Source organism: Epinephelus lanceolatus, chromosome 10, assembly GCF_041903045.1.
Source record: "Epinephelus lanceolatus isolate andai-2023 chromosome 10, ASM4190304v1, whole genome shotgun sequence".
In the NCBI taxonomy this organism is placed as follows: domain Eukaryota; kingdom Metazoa; phylum Chordata; class Actinopteri; order Perciformes; family Serranidae; genus Epinephelus; species Epinephelus lanceolatus.
Window position 1 is genome coordinate 18,404,726 of NC_135743.1, and position 24,072 is coordinate 18,428,797.

Consider the following 24,072-nt stretch of genomic DNA (forward strand, 5'->3'; position numbering starts at 1 on the left):
CACAGACAAATGAGCCCATGATTACCAAGTGATGGAAGAAGTACAGTACAGGCCAAAAGTTTGGACACACCTTCTCATTCAATGCGTTTTCTTTATTTTCATGACTATTTACATTGTAGATTCTCACTGAAGGCATCAAAACTATGAATGAACACATGTGGAGTTATGTACTTAACAAAAAAAGGTGAAATAACTGAAAACATGTTTTATATTCTAGTTTCTTCAAAATAGCCACCCTTTGCTCTGATTACTGCTTTGCACACTCTTGGCATTCTCTCGATGAGCTTCAAGAGGTAGTCACCTGAAATGGTTTTCCAACAGTCTTGAAGGAGTTCCTAGAGGTGTTTAGCACTTGTTGGCCCCTTTGCCTTCACTCTGCGGTCCAGCTCACCCCAAACCATCTCGACTGGGTTCAGGTCCGGTGACTGTGGAGGCCAGGTCATCTGCCGCAGCACTCCATCACTCTCCTTCTTGGTCAAATAGCCCTTACACAGCCTGGAGGTGTGTGTGGGGTCATTGTCCTGTTGAAAAATAAATGATTGTCCAACTAAACACAAACCGGATGGGATGGCATGTCGCTGCAGGATGCTGTGGTAGCCATGCTGGTTCAGTGTGCCTTCAATTTTGAATAAATCCCCAACAGTGTCACCAGCAAAACACCCCCACACCATCACACCTCCTCCTCCATGCTTCACAGTGGGAACCAGGCATGTGGAATCCATCCGTTCACCTTTTCTGCGTCTCACAAAGACACGGCGGTTGGAACCAAAGATCTCAAATTTGGACTCATCAGACCAAAGCACAGATTTCCACTGGTCTAATGTCCATTCCTTGTGTTTCTTGGCCCAAACAAATCTCTTCTGCTTGTTGCCTCTCCTTAGCAGTGGTTTCCTAGCAGCTATTTGACCATGAAGGCCTGATTCGCGCAGTCTCCTCTTAACAGTTGTTCTAGAGATGGGTCTGCTGCTAGAACTCTGTGTGGCATTCATCTGGTCTCTGATCTGAGCTGCTGTTAACTTGCGATTTCTGAGGCTGGTGACTCGGATGAACTTATCCTCAGAAGCAGAGGTGACTCTTGGTCTTCCTTTCCTGGGTCGGTCCTCATGTGTGCCAGTTTCGTTGTAGCGCTTGATGGTTTTTGCGACTCCACTTGGGGACACATTTAAAGTTTTTGCAATTTTCCGGACTGACTGACCTTCATTTCTTAAAGTAATGATGGCCACTCGTTTTTCTTTAGTTAGCTGATTGGTTCTTGCCATAATATGAATTTTAACAGTTGTCCAATAGGGCTGTCGGCTGTGTATTAACCTGACTTCTGCACAACACAACTGATGGTCCCAACCCCATTGATAAAGCAAGAAATCCCACTAATTAACCCTGATAAGGCACACCTGTGAAGTGGAAACCATTTCAGGTGACTACCTCTTGAAGCTCATCGAGAGAATGCCAAGAGTGTGCAAAGCAGTAATCAGAGCAAAGGGTGGCTATTTTGAAGAAACTAGAATATAAAACATGTTTTCAGTTATTTCACCTTTTTTTGTTAAGTACATAACTCCACATGTGTTCATTCATAGTTTTGATGCCTTCAGTGAGAATCTACAATGTAAATAGTCATGAAAATAAAGAAAACGCATTGAATGAGAAGGTGTGTCCAAACTTTTGGCCTGTACTGTAGATCCTTTACGTAAGTAAAAATAGAAATACCATGGTCTACCAATACAACCCCAAAAGTTCTGATTTCAAAATGTTACTTAAATAAAAGTACAAAGATATTATCAGCAAAATGTACTTAAAGTATAAAAAGTAAAAGTACTGATTCTGCGAAATGGCTTCTTTCACAGAGTTAAGCCAATTTTTCACATACTGTTCAAGTCAGGAATATCACACCTGTATGCTGCCTGGCCATGCGGTATATAAGGTACGATTGCCGAATGGGGGGACCGAACGGTCCCGCCTTTAGTCCGCCACGGGACGTAGCAGCAGCTCTGAAACAGTGTCTGTATAAAGCCGACATTGTGTGGGATGTGATCACGGGCGGCACAGGTGTGACGTTTTGATAACATGTTATACGTGTGACCCACCGTGGGACATTTAAAAGGTAGCTGTTAGCAATTAGTGGCTGACTCAAAAAAAAGAACAACTGCCATAAATGTCCGCAATTTGAGAAAACAATAAGGTCTGGGAGCTCCTTCCATCCAAGCCATATAACAGCCACAGTAAATGATTGTTATTGTCATAGTAATGTCATTGTTATTGTTTATAAAGTGCTGTTTTATGTCGCACCAGAGGCTGACGCTGATGTGTCAAATGTTACGCCTCTTTTGATTCCGCAAAGCAACGATGTAGTGTATAATCACACATTAGAGTGGAATGATGCCACCGTTGTTTGATTCTGTGTAAAAATGCAAACAAGGTATAAAGAAGGGCCTTTGTAATGACCCTATAGTGCAATCTTAGTATAAAAGGTGGTTTTGTATTGTTATAAAGTATTATATTATTCTGTTATTATCAGTAACGAATACATGAAAGAGCATTTATATCATCATATAGGTTAATATGATATTCAGAGTGTATCTTTAATTCGGAGGTTGTCTGCACATGGCTCTCAACATGGAGGTGGCTGAGATGGCAGTTAGCAGCTACTGGTGCTTACATCACAAACAGTGCTGACAACAGCAACAGTGCTGACAGAGCTAACAATGTCAGCAAGGAGGGAACCAGGGGGTGGTCACAACGCTTCTGCAATGATGCTGTTCCAATATTAGCAGTAACTGTCATATGGGCGCAGTGCAGAGCAGCTATGATTAGCAAGACAGAGAGATACACACACTGACTCACATGCACAAACACGCCTGTGTGGCCGGACCGTCTACCACAACAACCACCGGAGAAGATTCCAACACACACAAAGGCAGAGTTCATGTCACATTCAGCACCTTTGATATTGTAGTTTGTCAGTGTGAAGCCACTTTTAAATTAGACTTGACTTGGTAGATTGGTAGAGTGCTGCATTATATCATATCGGTATATGATATGTTCCTATATGTAAAATGTAGAGGAGGAAAAAGTACAGTATTTCCCTCTGAAATGTAGTGGAGGTGTAATGTAGTGTAGTGTAGCAGTATAAAGTAGCATAATATGGAAATACTCAAGTAAAGTACAAGTACGTCAAAATCGTACTTCAAGGTATACTATGCAGAACTGTCTGTTACTGTGTAAACACATTTGACAGTGAAAGTGAAAATAAAAGCAAACCCCAGATTCACTCTTGTTTGCCTTTTCGCCCCACTATATTTGTGGGGGGTTTTAGCACTACATCTCCTGTGCTGCTTACAGTCTGGCACCTAGTCGTAACCTTACAGGCAGAGGGCAGGTACTCTGCAAAAAATAAACCACCACAGACTTCTAGTGGGTCATAGGTGATGATTGAGAGGGACTAGTTCTATATGAGTCTGTGGGTGCTTTCACACCTGTAGTTCGGTTCATTTAGTCCTCACGAGCGAGCAAAAATGATATCTTGTTGCATTTTAGTTTTGGTTCTTGTTCACACTGACTTTTTCCCAAACGAACCAAGAGAAGTAAACATGAAGTGATACCAACTGACAGGTAAGTTATTGGTTGGACAGTTTCGGTGTTTCTAATCCTGCATCCTCAGGGCCCACATGGGGAAATCACATTACGGTGACATTTATGCAGCAGCACTTTTACGCCTCTTCTAAAGTGTTTATATTTATGTTCTTTGGTTTCACAGAGAGCTCAGAAAAATAACTGATTGTAAGCATTATTAGTGGGCTGTTATTAGACTGCAAATCAATCGCATGTTATGAATAATGACTGACATGGAGCGGGATGAAAAGAACACATCTTATACAATAATGATTTGGGGCTCCACACTGTGGGATCACTGTCACACACTTATTTACTGGACTCAATGAACAGATAAAGAATACAGAGTCGAATACAATGATGGCAGTTTTAACAACATTTTAGTCAGGGAACATACCCACAGTGACGTACATGTGTGTCACCATGGTTACATGTATGCATTAGCATAAATAGATTATGGGATATGCGTGGCCTTTCTAAGTATCAATTATGAGATCGTGGACAGATTTCACAATCAGTAGATGGATTTATTATTGGCTTAGCTGTTTTCTTTCACAACACAAAAGATCCACATCAGAGTCCATTTGGAAGTGCACCAAGACCGACTTTTTTAGGGTGCTTTCAGAACGAGAGTTTGCTTGCCTTGGTCCAAATCAAGGACTAATTTTGTTACACAGCTGTATAATTGCCTAGAGTTGGTTCGTGTTCTCACGGCAGCATTTACAAGCGGACCAGATAAAATGCCTTGCGAGAGAAAGCTGCTCTTGATTGGTCAGTAATTCCATGCGGGAAAAATCCAGGAAGTACACAAAACATTGAAGAAGAGTACACTTGCAAGATAAATGTGACACTTTCTAATGGAGGGACAACTACGCAGGTTGATTTTAGCGCTGCTCATCATGGACTATATTGCTGTCACTGTTCATTTTAGTCAAACCATACGGTTTGAAAACGAGGCGCAGCTCCAACTAGAAAACAATGTTTTGATGCATTGGATGTGCTGAATGTGCATATTAAGGCAGTACAGGAGGAGGAGCGCATTAATAATCCTCCAGGACTGTAACATGCTCATGTTTAACCCAAACAATGTGTCACGTGACTGTAGTTGGTTCAGATCAAGGTCGGAACACATTCTCACCACAAATGACCCACACCAGAGTTCGTTTGTAACCGGACCAAGACCACCTGTTCTACCACACTTCGATCGATTGAACCGAAACAAACAGGGCAGGTGTGAAAGCACCTTAAAAGTGGTCCTGGTTCTATTGTTTGGTCTGCATAAGGGTTGATTGACAGCTTTCACACCAGCCTTAACAAACTGTATTAACCCTGCAAACAGACCTGCGTTCGCTTTAACCGAACCAAACAGGTGTGAAAGCACACTATACATAGTTTTTTTTCTTTTATTTAAATTCTGCTTAGTAGACCTTTAAGTACAGTTTATGTACTTAGTTACATTTTACCTCGCCTCTCACCAATTGTATTTTCAGATCTTTCTCATTTGTTGTTTGTTAAAACATACATCAAACTCAGGCCTGTTAGGGCTTTTCAAGTAGCATGACATGAATATGTATACACAAGCCAGTCAAGTGTATCAAACAGTGACAGACCACAGTTATTTTAAGGGGAAAAAAATGTTCATTGAACTTCACATGGAACAATCACGAAAGTTGTTGGAACGCTGTGGTGTGTTCCGACCACCCTCCATCCTGCCAAATCACTACTTTCACTTGAGCTTCACCCCCACTTGTGGCCTCAGGTCTGTGAGTGGCAGTTACCAGGTTTCTCCCTCCCTTCCAAAGTCCCTCACCCACCTCTCCACCACAGTATGTTTGAGTCAGACCCTCCCCCGTTAGCCTTGACTCAGGCTTATTGCTCCCTCTCAGCTGCTCGGCTGAACAGTGACTGTTGATTGGTGGTTGAGGCGGAGAAGGAAGCCTTGGGAGTATTTATAGAGACTCTCTCATTTACCAGAACAATAACAACCCTCCCCCACACTAAGAGAAAGAGAGAAAGAGGCAAACTGACTTTTGGTTTCACATCTCAGGGGAAATGTGCATACTAGGACACACTTTGTCCTGTTGAATAAGGTTGACTGTCCATTCATGTTGACGTTGTGTAGCAGTTCTAACAGAGTAGGTTGAAAGTGACTCATAGGTGATTCATATCTTAAGTTTAGAAATATAGAGAGCAAACTTCTCGGATGTTTTCAGAAGCAATTTACATATTATGATGAAGTGTTAGAGTGATTACGTTCTTGTCTTGTTGACTCCTGTGAGTGCAACAACTGAAAAACACCACAATAAGAAGCAGCAGAATTAAGAAAGGTATTTATATTTCATGTGTTCATTGTCCTGAAACACTTTCCCTGTCACAACACTGTCTGTTAACTTTTCAGGTATTAAAACACACACAGTGGGTATTAGTTTTACATGAGATTAGCCAACACATTGTAAATCAGGAGTGGTAATACCCGCAATCCACTGATGCAAGTGAAACCAATTTATTTTAAGGATGTGGAGGCACTTCCTGAGTACTCAGACATATGGCTCCACCTCTATAAACGCACATGTCTGCACAAGGCATAGGGCTCTATACATTGCTAACATTGCCAGTAATTACTGGCAGAGACAGTGTAGGGAGGATTAGTCAGGTAGGTAGGACTGAGTCAGCTGGCCTTAGTTGATGGTGACAGAGATTAAAGATGACTTGGGTGATCGGTTCACTGTCCACAGGCAGATGATTACTGTAGCTCATAGAGCTGCCCTTTAGTTTGTCCATCTAATCCCACGCAGAAACCGGATAAGTCATTCATTTCAGACAGCAGAGCATAGAAAGTGGTATCACTGTAGAGCGAGTAGAGCCAGTAGAGTGGTGCAGGGATGAGGTCTGTCCGTAGGCCCACTTGGAAGTTAGCACTGCCCTGGTTCCCTCAATAGGATTTTTCTATTGGGTTTTCTATCATTGCAGAAAATAAGCTCTGTGGCAACCAAAAGTTTATGATATATGTTTTGTTCGGCGACATAATCTCCACAAATGAACACCACTTTTATGATTTTTGAGGCATAAAACAGCAGTCGCATGACTTCAATGACACCACCATCATGAGGCTGTGTTCAGCGGGATGATGTTCTGTGGTCTCATTTAGCAACTTATTAGAAACTGTCATTTTTTAAGCCACGTCAACGCTTCAGCATTCACTAGTGAGGTATTTATTGACATATTTTATGTCGCAAAACAAAACGTGAAAGTCTCTTTAGCTTGTTGTTTAGCTCATGTCAGGCCTCTTAACTTAACCCATTCAAAAAACCTATCAACATTGTGACTATGGAACTGGGAGTGCTAAAATGTTAACTCATGTCTGGGTTTTAGGACTAATTCCTGTACCACTCTAAGGGCTGGGTTTAAACTTAGCAATAGACAATGCGGAAAAAAACCCCTAGAAACTGGAGAAGCAGGAGATCTCTGTTTGTCTGTCGGTATGCCCTTCAAATATATTGAGAACCGTTCATCCTATCGACTTCACACTTGATGGGTGTACTGCTGAGGACACAAGGAAATCCAGTGTCAAATTTAGACATGTGATAAGTTCAGCACTAATAACCTTGGAATAAACAAACGTACAGTGTCTGTTACTCTGTTCATCAGCGGTGGCGGGGCCTTGGGGCTCTGCAGTACTGAGTCAAGTAGTGTATTTCGCTGGTGTTTCTAACTGCTAGGAGACACAGCATCATAATGTTTTTCTTTGCCATGCCTTCTTTTAATACTAATAATGCTATGTAAGTGAAATACCTCCGTGAATGAAATCCAAGCTCTACTTTATAACTGTGATGGTGCAGACTGAGCTGAGCATGTCTTCACCTACGTCCATTGAGTTAGTTTGTCAGAGATGGCTGCCAAGCTGCAGACCACTTTTCGAGATCAACAAACAACAATGCCATAAATGTAAATGTTGTTGAAATGTAAAGTTTCAACTTATCTGCTACATAAACGTAACACAAACGTTACATATACTTGATTTGGAGAAATGTAGAATGCCAGCATTTATTCTGCTGATTTTGCTGAGTGTATTCACTGGTGTTTGAATCTGCAACGAAACCACTAACATGATGCGTATTTTTCAAGTGCTCTGAGGCCCTTTTACATGTTATTTTGGGGAAGGCTACAATGAGTTACTTCTCCCTGTGCTGCTACCTTGTCATAGTGGAGAGGCTTGCAGGCTTCCAAGACCATGAGACCAACCTTACCAGATTGGTCTCAGGCAAGCAGCCAGACGAAAGTCAGTACACTGGCTCTCCAGGCTTGGGGGCTGGGTGTGGTGCTAACAACACCACCCCATAAAAAAACACACTGTTACAGAAACTACAATGAGCAAAACGACATTGATATCAGGCACATAGTAAACTCCAGCCACCATAACGGTGGCAGTATGACCACTCCTGGTAAAAGCAGAAAGGAAATCAGGAGTGCAAAATCATGGTGTACTAAAAATCCAAGATCTGCCTTGAAACATGGAATGTCCAAACCATGTCCTCAGTGAAACGAAGAGATACGCACATCCTGGGTATAAGTGAAAGTCAGTGGACTGGCGTCGGATGCCAAGTACTGCATGATGGATGTATCATCCTCCATTCAGGCCATGAGAATATCCACACACACAGCGTAGCCGTCATTATCTCAAAGGAGACAGCCAAAACCTTGCTGGAATGGGATCAACGGAACGGAACAGGGCTGGATCACAGGAGTCGCCTTAAGATAGACACCACCAGGCAAAAGGCAACCTGGAGGGCCCAAAACCACCTGGCTCAGAATTGTGACACCGGAGCTGGAAAGGTTGAACCTGTCATGGGGAGAGGTGCAACATGCTGCAGATTAAGGATCAAATGCAGTGGAAAGAGCCAAGTGAAGCCTTATGTCCCATAGGGGATGAAGAGGAGTAAGTAAGTACAAGTAGTTAGAATAGCAACATAATTCCAGAAGTCTAATATCTGAACATCATAATAAATTTATAGCTGTTGGGGGTCTAGGTGTATTGGTCAGGACCCAAAGAAACACAGTGTTGAGTGTGGAGTTGTTTGTATGAGTGGTTCTTGAGAAAGCTGCAAGTAGACCAAGCAATGGACCCATTCCCAAGAGGCATGTTTTGCGCGGGTACTGTACTAGTTAGATAGAAAATAAAAATTCTACCACAAAAATACTTTTGCTTGAATAACTGGAAAACATTTCTCTGGGAGTTTCAAATGTTGCTCTTTTTTGTGAGCAAGAAGACAACCTAACCTGTAATCACTGTAGCTTGTTTCTGATGGAAGGAATTCAAGGTGTTACTACTGTCCCATGTTACAACTGTCCCTAGTCTCCCTTACTATTATAAGCATATGGGATTTGGTATGTATCATTGCAAAAATCATAATAGAAGTGTATATTAGGAAGACTACGTACAATATGTATATCCAACAGGGATACAACAAATGGAGTTGGTATGCTGACTGTCTGCCAACTCGTTCCACCATTTTCTTGTTCTTTTGTTTTAAAGGTAGACCATGCAGGATTCCAAAAGCCAATGTATACAGTCATACAAAAGTAAACCCTCTCAATCAGTATTTAAGACTTGCTACAAGTGTGTGGTAGCATATTTATCTGCAGAGACTCCTCCCTGTGCCTGTAATTTCATATTTTCTTGTTTGGGACGTTCCTGGGCACAGCACTCAGGTGAGGTCCGGATAAAAAAGCAGCATGCATCCAAAAGGAATTCAGAAAAATCGCAGACAAAGCACCAAAATATATTGAACCTGGGGTTGGCTTTCACAGGTGATACCTTTTACAAACAGTACCGACAATTCCTGCTTAGCGTAGGTGTAGATTTTGAGGGGGACAAAGAGGACATCACACTTTTATTTGACAAAATTAAAGACATTTACACCTTAAATTGATGCAGACAAGGAACAAACTTGTGACTTAAAGTTCACCAGAATGCAGGAAATTAAGTCCTTGACACCCAAAATTTCCTAGGGCAGAACCCTGAACCCACCATTTCATGTGTTCCCCTCCCCAATGTTGAAATAAAATCGACGCCCTTGCTGCATGGTATCGCTTTAATTTTCTATAAGCTTCTCCTCTACTGACTTGCAGATGAAGCTGGTAGTCAATGCTTCTGTGGAGAACATCAGACTTCCACTCCACTACAGGCCAGCGAGTACCTTTGCTCCAGGAGGCCTCTCCACACACTCCAAGACCCTGTTGCTGAGCAATAACCATGCCAGCTCCCTTGAAGTCTGACATGGAGGGCCTGGCAGCAGAAGCTGGATGTTTTGTGGTCTTTCTGGCCAACTTTATAAGCACTAGGAAGGTTATTGGAGGATGTGCCTTCGCCTCAGACAGTGGGAACTACATGTGCAGTGCCTAGGTAGATGATGCACCAACAGATTAGGCTGAGTTGTACTCAGTGTTCTGACAAAACATTTCATAGCTATGTTGTTGTCTGCTGCCACTAAAAAGAGTCAATGAGGAATGCTGGACTCTTTTTATAGGGGGAGCTCATAGTGATTTCCTGAGAACACAGTTAGGTGAAGCCAAGCTACACGTTCTTTAGACGCTGTTTAGAGCGCAAAACCCGTGTGAAATCAACGGATCCTGCAACTGCCGCAATTTTATAGCATGTTTTACAGTGTGACACAGGGGTGTGTCCAAGCTGGGAATGGAAGCAACACTTCCAATCTATTGCTCCTATAAACACAGTCACATGAACTCTCTCCCTCCCTCGCTCTTTATCCCTGAAATTAAAACACACACTAACACACAGAAGTCAATAAATGGCTCAAAGCGAGTGTGTGTAGAGTCTCCTCTCCCAAACCATAGACCACAGCCAGAGATGTGAAACACATACAATAAACAGAAAAAAAGAGCCTTTAAGGAATAAGACTGCAGTGTATGCTCCTTTTAATTACAGCAAAGCAAGCCTGCTCAATGGATATATAATTACAAAATGCATATCTTCCACTACAATCATGGCTGATTGCGATTTCATGCAAATATCTCGGGTTTTAAAGAGACGCAGTGATGTGATTGGTGAGCTCCAGAAGGTTGGGACACATTGTCTGCGCTCTCTAATGCAAATGACACCATTAGGAGCTTTTGGCCCTGGGATAAAAATAAAGACTATTTTGATGCATTTTAAAAAGCAGGCTGCAGTAACCTTGCACAGAGCACATGCTCCACTAAAGTGCTCATGGCAGAGCACAACAGAAACTTATGTTGATTGTGTGTTTTCTTTGGACTGACTGGCTGGGTGAGTTTCTCAGATAGTACCCACACCTGGGAGTGGCTTATTAACACTAGCTTAAAGTGGCCGGACAATGTCAAACAATGACAAACGCCTGCCAGCGGTTGCCCATTTATAGTTGAATTCCCAGGACAATAGATTGGCTCGCTCTCCCCAAAGTGGTTCCATTCATTTGCAATTGCAGGCAAGAGGTCGTTGTCCTGAAGTGGGCAATCAAGAGACGTGTGCATCTGCAGAGTGGAGGTACACACGGAAACATACACAAACACACACACGTGCCTGCAACCACAGTCTATGCACATCAAAAAAAAAAAAAAAAACAGAGGAACACACACAGTAGTTACACTGCTGCTGGTGCAGCTAGTGTGGCCTAGAATAGCACACAGGCTACATTCCTCTGCCCTCCCTCCGCTGTCTCACTGAGGCGAACACACACAGCAGACTGGTGGGTCACATGGACCAACAGCGATCTTGGAGATGAAGTGTACATGCACATACCAGGGCCAAATAGATAAGTAGGTGCAGTCAGGATGAGGGCATGGATTTCTACTATGCTCTGTGACACACAGGCAGATATGAGCATGCATAAACAAATACAGTCCCATCTATCTATCTAGAATAAAACTTATGATAGTCATGATTCACCCAACACAGCAGCAGTTACTAATGAAGACAAACAAGATCCAAATATTCTTTCAAAAAGAAACAGTGGGGAGGAGGGTATTTAAACTGGCTACTGTGTCACAGCTCTCCAAACAGCCCCCTTTTTTTCTACGCCCATGCACAATTATATTAAGTAGGGCCAATAGGAACAAAGAAGAGGCAGGACCGAGGCTCCACCTCTCCCCGACTGCCTTCCTCTGAGCTTTTTAGATGTACATAATCCCTGAGTTGACCCAGAAAATAGGCAGTCGTTTCAAGATCTGATGCGGCAGTCTTTGTGCACACCGTCCCCGCTTGAGCATGAAGCGTAACCCTGTGGAATACACACTGTAATTTCAGAGGAGCTTTTTTGCCTTGCAGAGGAGGAAAACTGTTTAAATAGACGGAGCCGAAGCAAAGTCGCGCAACTTTGTGAAAACGTAGCGGATACGGGTAAGTGATTTTTATCGGGTTTATTTGCAGGAGGAATTGGGGGTTTTGGTCTGTGGTGGTCTCCGGGGCTGCTGCTTGCTCGCTTGCTGCTCCATTGTTTGCATCCTCTGTTTCAAACTAACAAAATGCGATAATATAATACCACAGCGGGCAAGATTAATGAACACTGAACATTTTAAAGCAATCGGGTGTAAAGTAATCGGATAAAAGCGAAGCGCCTTTTGTTGGATTTTCTGCCTTGTTAGAAATGTGGTGATTCAGCTGTTGGGGAGATGTTGCATGATGTCAGTGTTCTTTGTTGCAACCTTACGTGCGTAAAATGTAACAGATTTTTCTGCCTTAGCTGACATGCAACATGGATGGGATTTAAAGCGATGCATTAGGCGATGCACGCGTTTTTTATTCCGTTTTGTCGATCCCGTCGTGCATGAATTATCTGGCTGGGGAAAAAAATACCCAAACAATGTATGTTAACCTGTAATTGGGACCTGGGCGTTCATTCCTTGGCACAAAGAGGGGAGGTTTTAGGAAGACTAAACACACGAGTGTGGTTTTCAGTGTTCGCCAATTGGCACAACAACCATGCAGATATTTCTTTTCTTCCGGGAGCGTTTCAGTGGTTTAACTTGAGGTGGATATGTGACATTACAAGGAAAATTATGCCTTTATTTCTCACTGATGGTGAATTGTTTGGCCACTATCAGAGAAGTCAGTTCAGTATAATCTCTTGCACTGCACATCTGACACATGGCACCATTAACACAATTGCTGTGCATCTTATTAGCTGATAGTGGTTTAACTGGACAGCTACATATGCTCCTGCCATGTCAGCGTTGATCCAGCTGCACCTCCCCTTAAATGTTTCTAAACATCTTAACAGTGTCTCCTCTCTGCTCCTAGACAGGAGGCATGGCAGACCATCTGATGATGCCCATGAATCACAGCTCAGCAGGCGCCAGTCTCCACGGTTACAGGATGGGCATGAACGGCGGCCTGCAGGCAGGTCACCAGCAGCATGCCAACCAGCAGGGCATGCGGGCGCTGCCCAACGGCCAGATGATGCACTACGGTGGCGCCCAGGCCAACATGGAGACGGCCATGAGGCAGCGGCAGGGCATGGTGGGCGGACCCATGAATGGACAGCTGAACGGGGCCCAGATGGGTCACCACCAGATGACCTCTGGTAACATGATGTACAACGGCCAGCCCCAGCAGCAGCAACATCACCCTCAGCAGCAGCATCACATGCACCCACAGCAGCACCAACAACAGCACCAGCAACAAGCCCAGCACCCACAGCAGCAGCAGCAGCAACAACAACAGTTCATGAGCGGAGGGTTAACGTCCCAGCAGCTTATGGCCAGCATGCAGCTGCAGAAACTCAACACCCAGTACCATGGACACCCACTGGGGCCTATGGGTGGGAACCACATGGGGCCCACCACCCAGTACCGCATGAACCCGGCCCAGTTGGCTAACATGCAGCACATGGCCGGGCCGGCGCTGGCCCTGAACGGCATGGACGCAGATATGATTGACGAGGAGGTTCTGACCTCGCTGGTCATGGAGCTGGGCTTAGACCGGGTCCAGGAGCTGCCAGAACTCTTCCTGGGCCAGAATGAGTTTGACTTCATCTCAGACTTTGTCAGCAAACAGCAGCCCAGCACTGTTAGTTGCTGAGAGGACCTGATTTGCAAAGGGGCACAAACGGAGACGGAAGAATGAGAATTATCCAGGGTGGATGAAGAGCGCTCATCTCTTCACTTTTTATTTAGCGAGCACCGACCCTGTGCGACTAAGCAGTGTTGTGGCGCAGAGTGCTCAGAAGAGAACTATGGATATCCACAGGGAACACACAGTGCTTGAGTCTCACATGTGCCAGTGGCCAGAGGGTGGCTGGCTCCAAGGTTGAGTTCCACCTCTCCCATTTTCTGGACATGAATGTAATAAAGAAATGCTGAAAATCTTAAAAAGCCACTCTGAACAATGCTATGACACTGTGTAGCCTCAAAGCCTGGACTCCATGACAGTTTACCAGTACAAAGGTGTATTTATTTATTCCTATCTGAGAAAACTGATATAAAGAACAACCACCTTCTCTATTTTGGGATGTGGTTCTCATGATTTTTTTTTCTGAGAGTAGGATGGGGGAGAAAATTCAAATTAAGTTTTCTGCTCATGATTTTTTTTTCCCATTCTATTTGGCCTAGTATTTAAATAAGCTCAGATGACAAGGTCATTTAAAGAAGAGCCTGTATTTTCTATCATAAGTCAGACACAATAGAAGTACAATGCTATCTCATTTGAATGGGAGCCTCATCCAGATTTAAAAAATGGTTCACTTTTGGTAAAGTGCTGCCTTTTTAGATGTGATGTTCTCAAAAAAAACCTACTGCTTTTACTGTATGAAGCTGTATAACTCCAACGTGTCCACACTGTTGTGTTCTATTGGAGATGTAGAACCGCCTTAATCGCGCAGATTCTTATTTATTGGTTGTTTATATTGTCCCCTTTTTTGTGGTCAAGATGGGGGGGTGGTCTTTGTGAAGGGGGTTTTGAGGATCAATAAAGATGGCCTGGATAGAAATGTGGCCTGCTTTTCCATTCATTGCACAGTTCTTCCCCTCGGGCAGTGGAGAGCAAGCTGAGTGCTTAGGTTAACCTGTGGGTGAAGAGAAACCTCAGTTTCTTTCCAGTCTGGGATGGAAGCATTTAAACGGATGCAATATTTATGCTTTTTGAGAGGGATATATACTCAACTCCAAATCTCCTGGGTTTCCAGTATCCTGTATTTTCCTCAATTTGCTGCTTTAACTGCTAATAAGGCCATTGATGTCACTGATACAGACATGATTGACACACGGTCACAGTGACATGTTTCTCTGCTGGTTAGCAAAGTATGAGCTACATTACATGTCAGTGTGCATCTAATGTCACATCCCAGATAGTGATACAACATTTGTTCTTGATGGTTATCCAAGCAAATGCCAAGCACTGACATTAGAGGTGGTTACAATTTAAGATATGCAGGCGAGATATTCATTTAAAGGTTGTTGGTGTTACAAAAGCAGCATTTGAATAACACTGGTTCCTCTGCAGCACCACAAACATTTGTTTCTTTTCTGTGTGTAAAGAGTTAATGCAAGTGTGTGTGTCTGTGTGTGGTTGGGGGAGGTGAAAATGACCAAAGAATGCTTACCTTGATGGGGGTTTAACTGACTTAAAGCTCGTAAGCTCCTGACTCAAAGACAGCACCGCTTTTCCTCAGCTCACCCAGCGGATGGTCAGAGAAACTATCGGCTGTAAATAAAAACAAATGACTTATGCAAATTCAGATGAACCCCGCTCAGGTCTGAGCCACAACCAGTTGGAGGAGTAAAACAATTTTCCTCATATAATTGCATTCATTATGAAATGAGGGTAAAGAGATTGTCTGCGGTGGCTGAGTTTGTTGGATTGTTTTGTGCCTGCAGGCTATGAAAACGCTTGATTGAGGTCATGTTGGGAATGTCATCGCCGCGTCGAGCTTTTTCACATTGTCAACAAAGGCATCTTTAGTGAGTAACGGGGGGAAATGAGAGCACTGTGGTTCGAAACCAGGAATAGTGTTTGCTGATTGCCCAATTTTTGACTCAACTCTGTTCTTAAAGCGGCATCATCTCCTCTCATTTTTCCAATTGTGTTAAAGGCCGTCGTGCTCGATTTAAAACATGGTATCATGGATGATCCAGACTGAAATATCCTGGCCTGAATGTGGGCTTGTTTCAAGTAACAGAGACTGCTTAAGGGTGTGTGTGTGTGTGTGTGTGGATTTTCTTGGCTTTGCACTGTCAAGAGAATGGCTTATAAGTAGGCCAACAGCCTTGGCACAGTGCTTAGTAACGGTTGCAGGTCCCTTGCCCAGTGCCAATCTGGTGAGATGGTCTTCTGGTGTGTGGCACATGGGGCACGTTGGCACTCTGTCAGAGCTCTGTCTCCTCATATATCTCATAATTGTATGCTACACTGCGAGCTCCTTCTTTAGCCCCAATTAAATGCGGAGGTTTTTTGTGTCTTGATTGTGACTCCATAGACAAATGGTTAACTACGCTAAACAGCACTGTTTGCTCTCCCAATCCCTTGTTATGACTGCCACCCGCCTCACAGAGGCCCGTCTAGACGCATGCTAAGCAGGGTGGAACACTCTGAGACGTTTACAGTTACTTCTGTTTTTCTTACTCTCGTTCTCAGCCCACCCACAGCAACTGCTCAATACAACACTGTTGTCTTCCTGTGGCGGCGTGCTGTTTTCTCAATATAAGTCAGAGACCAAAAGCCACATTCTGATAGAGAGGCAGACAGGCAAAGTGAAAAAGACGAGACATAAGAAGAGGGGAGGGAAAATGTCAGGATCTCTTCAGTTGAAAATTAGAAATTAGGTGGAGGGATTTTTAGTTTTGTTTTGGTCCCTGGGGATTTCTTAGCTGGGTTTTCCCACAAGTCTTTTATGATTCCATTTAAAACCCTTCACGCGAGGTATGTTAAATGCAATCCAGATAACATTCCTCTCCTCTGCCACATATCTGTGTATACGAACTGTATGTATCTGTACATTGAGCAGTGTCTAGTTTTCTGTTTCCAGGCTTTGGTCCAGCTGGTGCCAAGCCTGCGCTTGTGGTAATCTCAGGCTGTAGCGCCAATGATGGATAGGTGGTCATTTGCCGTTGTCACGCATGGCCAGGTCTTCACATGCGTACACACTCACAGCATCAGCACACAACCTGATCAAACAGGCTAACAGGGATACCTCGCTATCAGTGTGGAGCCAGGGGAAGATAAAGGGTTTAAATCTCATCTGTGGTCATTGTGATCATTACACTACCAGTATGTTGGTAGATTATGGTGGATCCATTAGTGGTGTCAATGAGGGAAAGAACATCCAGAAAATATCACTTAAAGGTCCAGTGGGAAAGATTTAGGGGGATTTAGTGGCAGCTAGTGGTGAGGATTGCAGATTGCAACTGGCTGACACTTCTCCTGGTTGGAATTCCTTCAGTGTTCATTGTTCAAAGGGTCCGCAGAGGTTTTCACCTCTCCAAAACAAAGAACTAGGGGTCTCATTTATAAACATTGGGCAGACACAAAATGAGGTGTGAAAGAGGCAAACGCCACCTCCCATGCAAAAGTTGTGATCCATAAAAACAGAATTTATGAGAGAAACTTTGACCCATGCTTGCAAACACTTTGGAGACAGGAAACTGGTGACTCAGATGGTGAAGGGGAGGCCTGATTTTAGAAACTGATGACTATTTTTGGTGCAAACCATTATGGCTTTTGACAATATGTACAATTTTAGAATGGATCCTATGCATTGTTTTATAAATGAGACCCCCAGGTGATTATAATTGGTTTAAAACACTGAATAAATCAGTGTCATGTCACAACTCAGTGTTTTTCCGACAATGTTTGGCACGTCACAGGTGGCCAGCTTGCCCTTATTTTCTCTGATAACGTAAAATCCAGACGTTCAGGAGGTTTTTATTGGTAGCAAAATTGTCTGCAGAGATCTTTTCCTCTCCAAAACAAACAGACCCGGTGATTAAAGCTGGTAAAAATGCTGAAGAAAGAAGTTTAACACTAAAATAATCTGTTTTTCCAATGCCCTCGCCATGTAGGGGCTGCTAACTACGGTGGCTGATGCTAAAATGCAAATGGTCACATGTAGAGCCAGTGTTTGGTTTGATTGCTACTGTAAAAACATGGCGGTGCATTGTTATGATCTCATTAAAGGAGGACTCACTCTAAGATAACAAAAACACAAAGATTCTTTTTTTTTTAGGTGATAGTACACTAAAGAAAATATTCCATTTCTACCAACACACTGGACCTTTAAAGAAAAAATCACTTTAAATTTGTAATTTCGAAACAGGTATGACTGAACTAAGCATTACCTTTCAAACTCTGAGATGGTGTTAAAAGGACTCATGTCAAGAATCCCCCAGTGTGGGTAACTGTAAAGCAAAGAGTGAAATACACAACGAAAGTGAGAAACAAAGTGAGAAGAAAACTCGAGTTTCCCAGATGAGAGGATGAGTTATTTATTGACAACAAGGGGCACGTTTCTTTCTGTGTGTGTGTGTATATTGTGTGAAGAGGGCACATGTTTGAACCTGTTTGCTTTAACAAGAGAGGTTGGAGGTTTTTGGCATGTTTTGTGTTAACCTTGTGTGTGTGTGTGTGGCTGTGTGTAGTGGTGTATGAGTGTGCGCGTGAGCCGGCAGGGGGCAAATAAACAGCAAATCCCTTAGGGCAGAGTTCATCCAGTGGACATGTTGCTCAAGCCAAACTTCCTGATTTTCTAGCTGAACAGTTACCTTGCATCTCCACCTGACATGAAGTCTTATTGGACCCTGCTCTCCCCCTCCCCGCGCATCAAGTTGCCATCGTAAAAACACAAACATCTCACGGATATTTCAATTCAACAGGCTTTGTCTGGAAAACATCAGTTGTTGCACTGTTGGATCCTGCTCCCAGGCTTTTCAGTAAAACTCAGCATCTTCTGAGCAGCAAAACCTTTCCTCTCTTTTGCACACGAGGGAAAAAGCAATATAATCACATCTCACTTTCTTTCCCAGAGCCACATAGTTTAGCCGGGTCTCGGTAATTGTTTTGTTTTCCATATGAATCCTGCTGAGGAGGCTTTAAAATGCAGCCATGTACCTTGTGAATGCAGCCTCCAGAGGTAAGTTGCTGATTTTGGCATGTCGGGGCAGGTGACACAGGGGTTGCCTAGTGACTAGCAACTCCTCCTCCGACCCCCCTCCCCAAATCTGGGGTTGAATGGTTTGCCAGCTCTTTGAAGTAGAAGGAGGGGGTGTAAATAATTTATTTTCCTGCACACAGCTGACACTTCTCCATCGAAGCGGCTCAAACACATCGTGGAGTCCCAACAATGTCTAAAGGTGGTAAATATTTAAGGGCTGTGTGATTTACACAGTTGAGCCAAACTGAGCAGAGCTGCGGTTTCGCAACAGTGGCAGAAAGTTAACCTGGGTGTCAGCGCATAGAGCTAAAATGTTATATTATTCCTTCCTTTTTTTAACTGCACGCATTACCAAATGAAAAGTGTTTTATCGTGCATTTCAAACTGATTCTGCTACAGGAATACACTTTAATTATCCCTCCTTTTACCCGCTCCTTTGTTTTGTAGTTCAATGTGTCACAATCTGCCAAGCATATTACAGGGGAATACTAACATTTAACAGCAACACTTGTGCAAAGTAATACAATCTGAAACAAAAGCAAATAGTACCCATTTGAAACTTAAAATGTTTCATCGTTGTTGACAAAGTGTCAGCGAGATACTCCTGTCGTGACACTTGACTACTCTGCAGTATCTCAAGTGTATCTGACAGTCTCAGTGAAGAGCACCGTAAGCCTCACAAAAGGTTTCATTTTGTTGCAAAGTTTTTTCAGAAGTTCATATTGCGTTCACCTCCTGTACTGGCAATTTTACTTGACTCTGGCTCGTTTAATGTGAGCAGGGAAATTATGCGGTGCTGCCTGGGAGAGTTACAGGTTCATAGGTTAGAATGGAGGGAAACAGTATTAGCACAGGCTATGTTCTGTACACAGTGTCTTTGTGAGCGGGGCTTTAAGCCTGCGTGCTAATCTGGCTACAGTGGCAAGCACATGCTACCAGAGACAGAATAACAGGCTATAGGCTGGGGGTGGAATTAATACAAGAGAGCAGTTCTTGTGAGGCTTTACAAGTGTTATCCTGCTGGTAGAATATCCATGTACTGTAATATCTATGTGTTAATGGCAGGGAGAATCACATACATGTCATAATCACCTGTGTATTTGTTGTTGTTTTTTGGGTGTGTTTATGTGTGATCCATTCTCTTTGCATTTGTTGAAAGATAATACCCACGCTGCCATGTGACAAACATTTTCCTTGTAGGAAAATCCTGACATTAGCCGGCCCACACCATCTGTAGGCACGAGGCTGACAGGGAAAGCGTGTTGGGGTGAGTGCTGTCAAGGCAGCGTTCTTAGCAGATTTTATCTCCCAATCAAAAGTCACTGGAGACAAGCAGACGAAGCAGGTCAGCGGCCTCATTTGTGGAAGGTGATGAAATCAGATTTTTAGTAAAATTTGTCACAAAGCATGGCTGTCTGTGTCATGTAAGACAAACTTTTTTTTTTTTGGTTCAAAGATTCAATGTGTAGGAATGGAGTATAATACTGTAAAATATGAAATTTTTTTTAGTGTATAATCACCTGAAAACAGGAACCATCATGTTTTGTTATAATTAACCTTTATTATCTACACTGGGCGGGGTTCCTTGTCTACGGGCATCACTGTGTTACATCGTCATATTTTTACAGTAGCCCAGAATGGAAGAACCAAACACTGGCTCTAGGGCCATTTGTGTTTTTGTGTTAGATAGAGAAACACATCTTTTTAACATGAATTTGCTTTATTCAGTGTTTTTACCAGTTTAAATCAGCAGGTCCATTTGTTTTGGAGAGGAAGAGACCTCTGCGGATAATTTGGCTCCCAGTGAAAACCTCCTGAACCATGGAAAATGAAGGAATTCTAACCAGGAGAAGATTCAGCTGGTTGCAATTTGTAATCCTCACCACTAGATGGCACTAATGCTCCTAAATCTTAGGGTGCTTTCACACTTGTCCTGTTTGGTTCAGTTCAATTGAACTCAAGTTTGTTTGCCCCCTAAGTGCAGTTTGTTTGAGCAGGTGTGAACACAGCAATCACACTCGGGTGTGCACCAAAACAACCGGACCGAGACCACCTCTTCAAGAAGGTCTTGGTCCGGTTACAAACGAACTCTGGTGCGGTTCGTTTGTGGTGAGAACGTGTTCCAACCTCGATCCGAACCAACTGCAGTCACATGACACGTTGTTTGGGTTAAACATGAGCATGTTACAGTCCTGGAGGATTATTAATGTGCACCTCCTCCTGTACTGCCTTAATATGCACATTCAGCACATCCAATGCATCAAAACATTGTTTTCTAGTTGGAGCCGCGCCTCGTTTTCAAACTGTATGGTTTGACTAAAATGAACAGTGACAGCAATATAGTCCACGATGAGCAGCGCTAAAATCAACCTGCGTAGCTGTCCCTCCATTGTGACATTAGAAAGTGTCACATTTATCTTGCAAGTGTACTCTTCTTCAGCATTTTGTTTACTTCCTGGATTTTTTCTGCATGGAAATTCTGACCAATCAAGAGCAGCTTTCTCACACAAAGAATTTTATCTGGCCCGCTGGTAAATGCTGACATGAGAGCACGAACTCTAGGCAATTATGCAACTTCGTAACAAAATTAGTCCCTGATTCGGACCAAAGCAAGACAACTCTAGGTCTGAAAGCACCCTTACACACCGGACCTTTAAAAAAGGCTTGGGAGTACTTTCCTGAGTTGTCATGCTTCCTTTGAAGTGTGATCTAGCGCTGCAGTGTTTAGTCAATCAATCGATTGGCTGATTGACAGAAAACAATTTGGCATTTTGGTAACTGGATAATAATTTAAGTAATTTTTTAAGCAAAAATTTAAGCCAAACATTTGCTGATTTATTTCATGCATCTTAAAGGTCAAGTGTTTAGGATTTAGTGGCATCTAGTGATGAGGTTGCAGATTGCAACCAACTGGACCTTTAAATGTGAAAATGATGCTTGATGCTTTTCTTCGTCATACATGATAACAAAATGAATACCTTTGGATTTTTGGACTGTTGATCAGACAAAATAAACCTTGGGCTCTGTGAAATTAAGCTTCACAGAGCATGTTTCACTATTTTTATTTTGACATTTTATTGACAAAACAATTAATCGAGAAAGTGAGGTGTCTTTTTTTACTGCACTGCTGGTGGAGTTAATCCCAGTACAGATGGATTGGCAGTGACACCAAATAAAACATTACAGCATACACGGGGACATAACTGCAAAGATTAAAACATTTTTGTGTGTCTATCAACTGCAAGATTTGGGGAACAAGATTGCAGCCTAATTTTTTTGATGCTCTTGTGATAATTCTGTTCATTTTCTTTACTGTGTGCCTGGAAGTGTTTCTATAGCAGACAGTAATTGATAGTGACAGGATGCTCTGGATTATGGCTGTGTAATATTGGACCAGTAGACCCTGCCTGACTGTGTTTCTTGACTTGTCTCAGGAAATGAAGTCTCTGTTGGGCTTTTCGCATTTGACGATTGGCGTTGAGGTTCCATTTCAGGTTAGTGCTAATATTTGTGCCAAGAAACTTATAGTCGGGGTCGGTTATTGTAACTGGTTGGCTGTCGATGGGAATAGGTGCTTTTATTGATTGTTATGTTCTGAAGTCTATGATTATTTCAGTAGGACCAGGTCATATTACCTGCACCAGTTGACTGGCCTCTCTACCCAGCTTCATCGTCCTTCAAGTAGTATCATCTGTGTATTTCAGAATCCTGATGGAGTCTGATTATGGTCTGAAATCACTGATAAGGAGAGAGACACACACGCGGACAGGACACACCCGTGTGGCATCCCCATGCTGGTGGTCAGGGGACGAAAAGTGATGTTATTGAATCTGACCACTTGGCTCCTATCCTTGAGAAAATCCAGGACCCAGAGGCACAATGAGATGTTAATGTTCATATCCCGGAGTTGCCTGAATAGCTTGAGAGGGCTGACAATATTAAAAGCGGACCTGAAATCGATGAACAGAATTCTTGCGTAGGCATATTTGGACTCAAGATGTTGGAGGGTGAAGTGCGGTGCCAGGTTGACTTCATCATCTGTGGACTGATTAGGTCGATATGCAGACTGTAGTGGGTCCATCAGGTGGGATGTGACTGTCACCTCTTCAACTCCCCATTCACAACCATAGACCCATTCTTTTTCTTTTTAAGGGGCACAGGGGATCTTTAGGGGGAGATTATAAACCAACAATATATGACACATAGAGGTGACATCATCTGAAAGCAGGGAATAAACACTGCCTTTTGGTTACGCATCTATTCAAACTTAAAGTTTTAGAGTGTATATTAGAGTGTATAGGGACTTAGAGCATTATGATGGAAGTATATGATGGCCATGCCCATGCTCAATCATGTCTCATAAGTTGTTGCAACAATTTTTGGGTTGATATCATTTGTGACACAGATTTAATGCTAAGCTTTTTTTAATCAATCGTGAACTAATCAAAATGGTAAAAAGATTTAGAGATATCTGTACGAATTTTTTTGGCGATTGGATGGCAATCACTTCTGATCTGGAAACTGCCAAGAAACCCTCTTGTTGTCAATGTATCTAACATCTTCTGAATGCTTGAGGTCTCTAGTTTGTGGCTGTAAAGTTTCACGAGGCTGTGATCATCCTGAAGTTTCTAAAAACTGGTCTAGCTACAATCAAATGGCTAATATGGAAACTAACATCATCACATACGAATAAAACTGGGCTGATTTAATTCACAAGAGTCTGACCTTTCTAATCATATCCAAGTTATATAATTCCAACACTGTCAATAGACTTCAGTATCCAGAAATATAACAACACATTTGCACTGCATGCAAAAAAACTGCATAGTATTTGTCCCAAACTGTTTGGGACTAGCACAAAGTAGGCATGTGAATGAAGAGGGGACTCATGGGTACCCGCACAACCCATTGCTGTTAAGATATCTTGAGGTCATCAGTCAAAGGGCCCCTGTGAAAATGGCTATATTTGTTTTTCCCTCACCAAAATTTGGCCTAAATTTATTTATTTATTTAACTGATTTCCCTTCAAGCTAGCATGACATGGTTGGTACCAATGGATTCCTTGGGTCCTCTAGTTTCATATGATGCAAGTATGGGGATAATGGTAGAGTTTTTGAAAGAGGCTGGCTTTTTTGCAGGTTTTTAAAACATGGGAAAAACCCGCTGAAAAATGGTTTAAGACTCCTTTCCCTTTGCCAGTAGACCAGAGCTGTGTACACGGCTCTACAGAAGAAGAGTGAGTCTTTCTTTGTGCTTTTTTTTCCCCTCATGGACAGGCTGGAAAACAGGTTAGTAAACAATAGAAAGCAGCATTTTAAACATCTCTTACTTATTCAGTGTCTTTTTCAAA

The 24,072-nt window shown here is 42.8% G+C and overlaps 1 protein-coding gene and 1 long non-coding RNA gene across 3 annotated transcripts; both read left to right on the forward strand.

Annotated features, from left to right (window-relative positions):
- The first annotated feature begins 11,760 nt into the window (after positions 1-11,760).
- On the forward strand, positions 11,761-14,567 carry cited4b (Cbp/p300-interacting transactivator, with Glu/Asp-rich carboxy-terminal domain, 4b). Of its 2 annotated transcripts, none has more exons than XM_033641315.2 (2): positions 11,761-11,980; positions 12,885-14,567. In XM_033641315.2, exon 2 carries the CDS (start codon positions 12,890-12,892, stop codon positions 13,658-13,660), a length of 771 nt encoding a protein of 256 aa, XP_033497206.1. In that variant the 5' UTR covers positions 11,761-11,980; positions 12,885-12,889; the 3' UTR covers positions 13,661-14,567. The 2 variants fall into 2 exon arrangements, with proteins under 2 accessions (XP_033497206.1, XP_033497205.1); XM_033641314.2 differs by having other exon boundaries at positions 11,764-11,980; positions 12,881-14,567.
- Positions 14,568-19,733: 5,166 nt separating this feature from the next.
- LOC144464420 (uncharacterized) lies at positions 19,734-23,475 on the forward strand. Its single transcript, XR_013492121.1, has 3 exons — positions 19,734-19,989; positions 22,157-22,216; positions 22,427-23,475. It is a non-coding gene; the product is annotated as an uncharacterized LOC144464420 (long non-coding RNA).
- The last annotated feature ends 597 nt before the right edge of the window (positions 23,476-24,072 follow it).

Bases quoted from the DNA above. Each gene is read 5' to 3' on its own strand.
- cited4b (XM_033641315.2), top strand. From the start codon at position 12,890: ATGGCAGACCATCTGATGATGCCCATGAATCACAGCTCAGCAGGCGCC.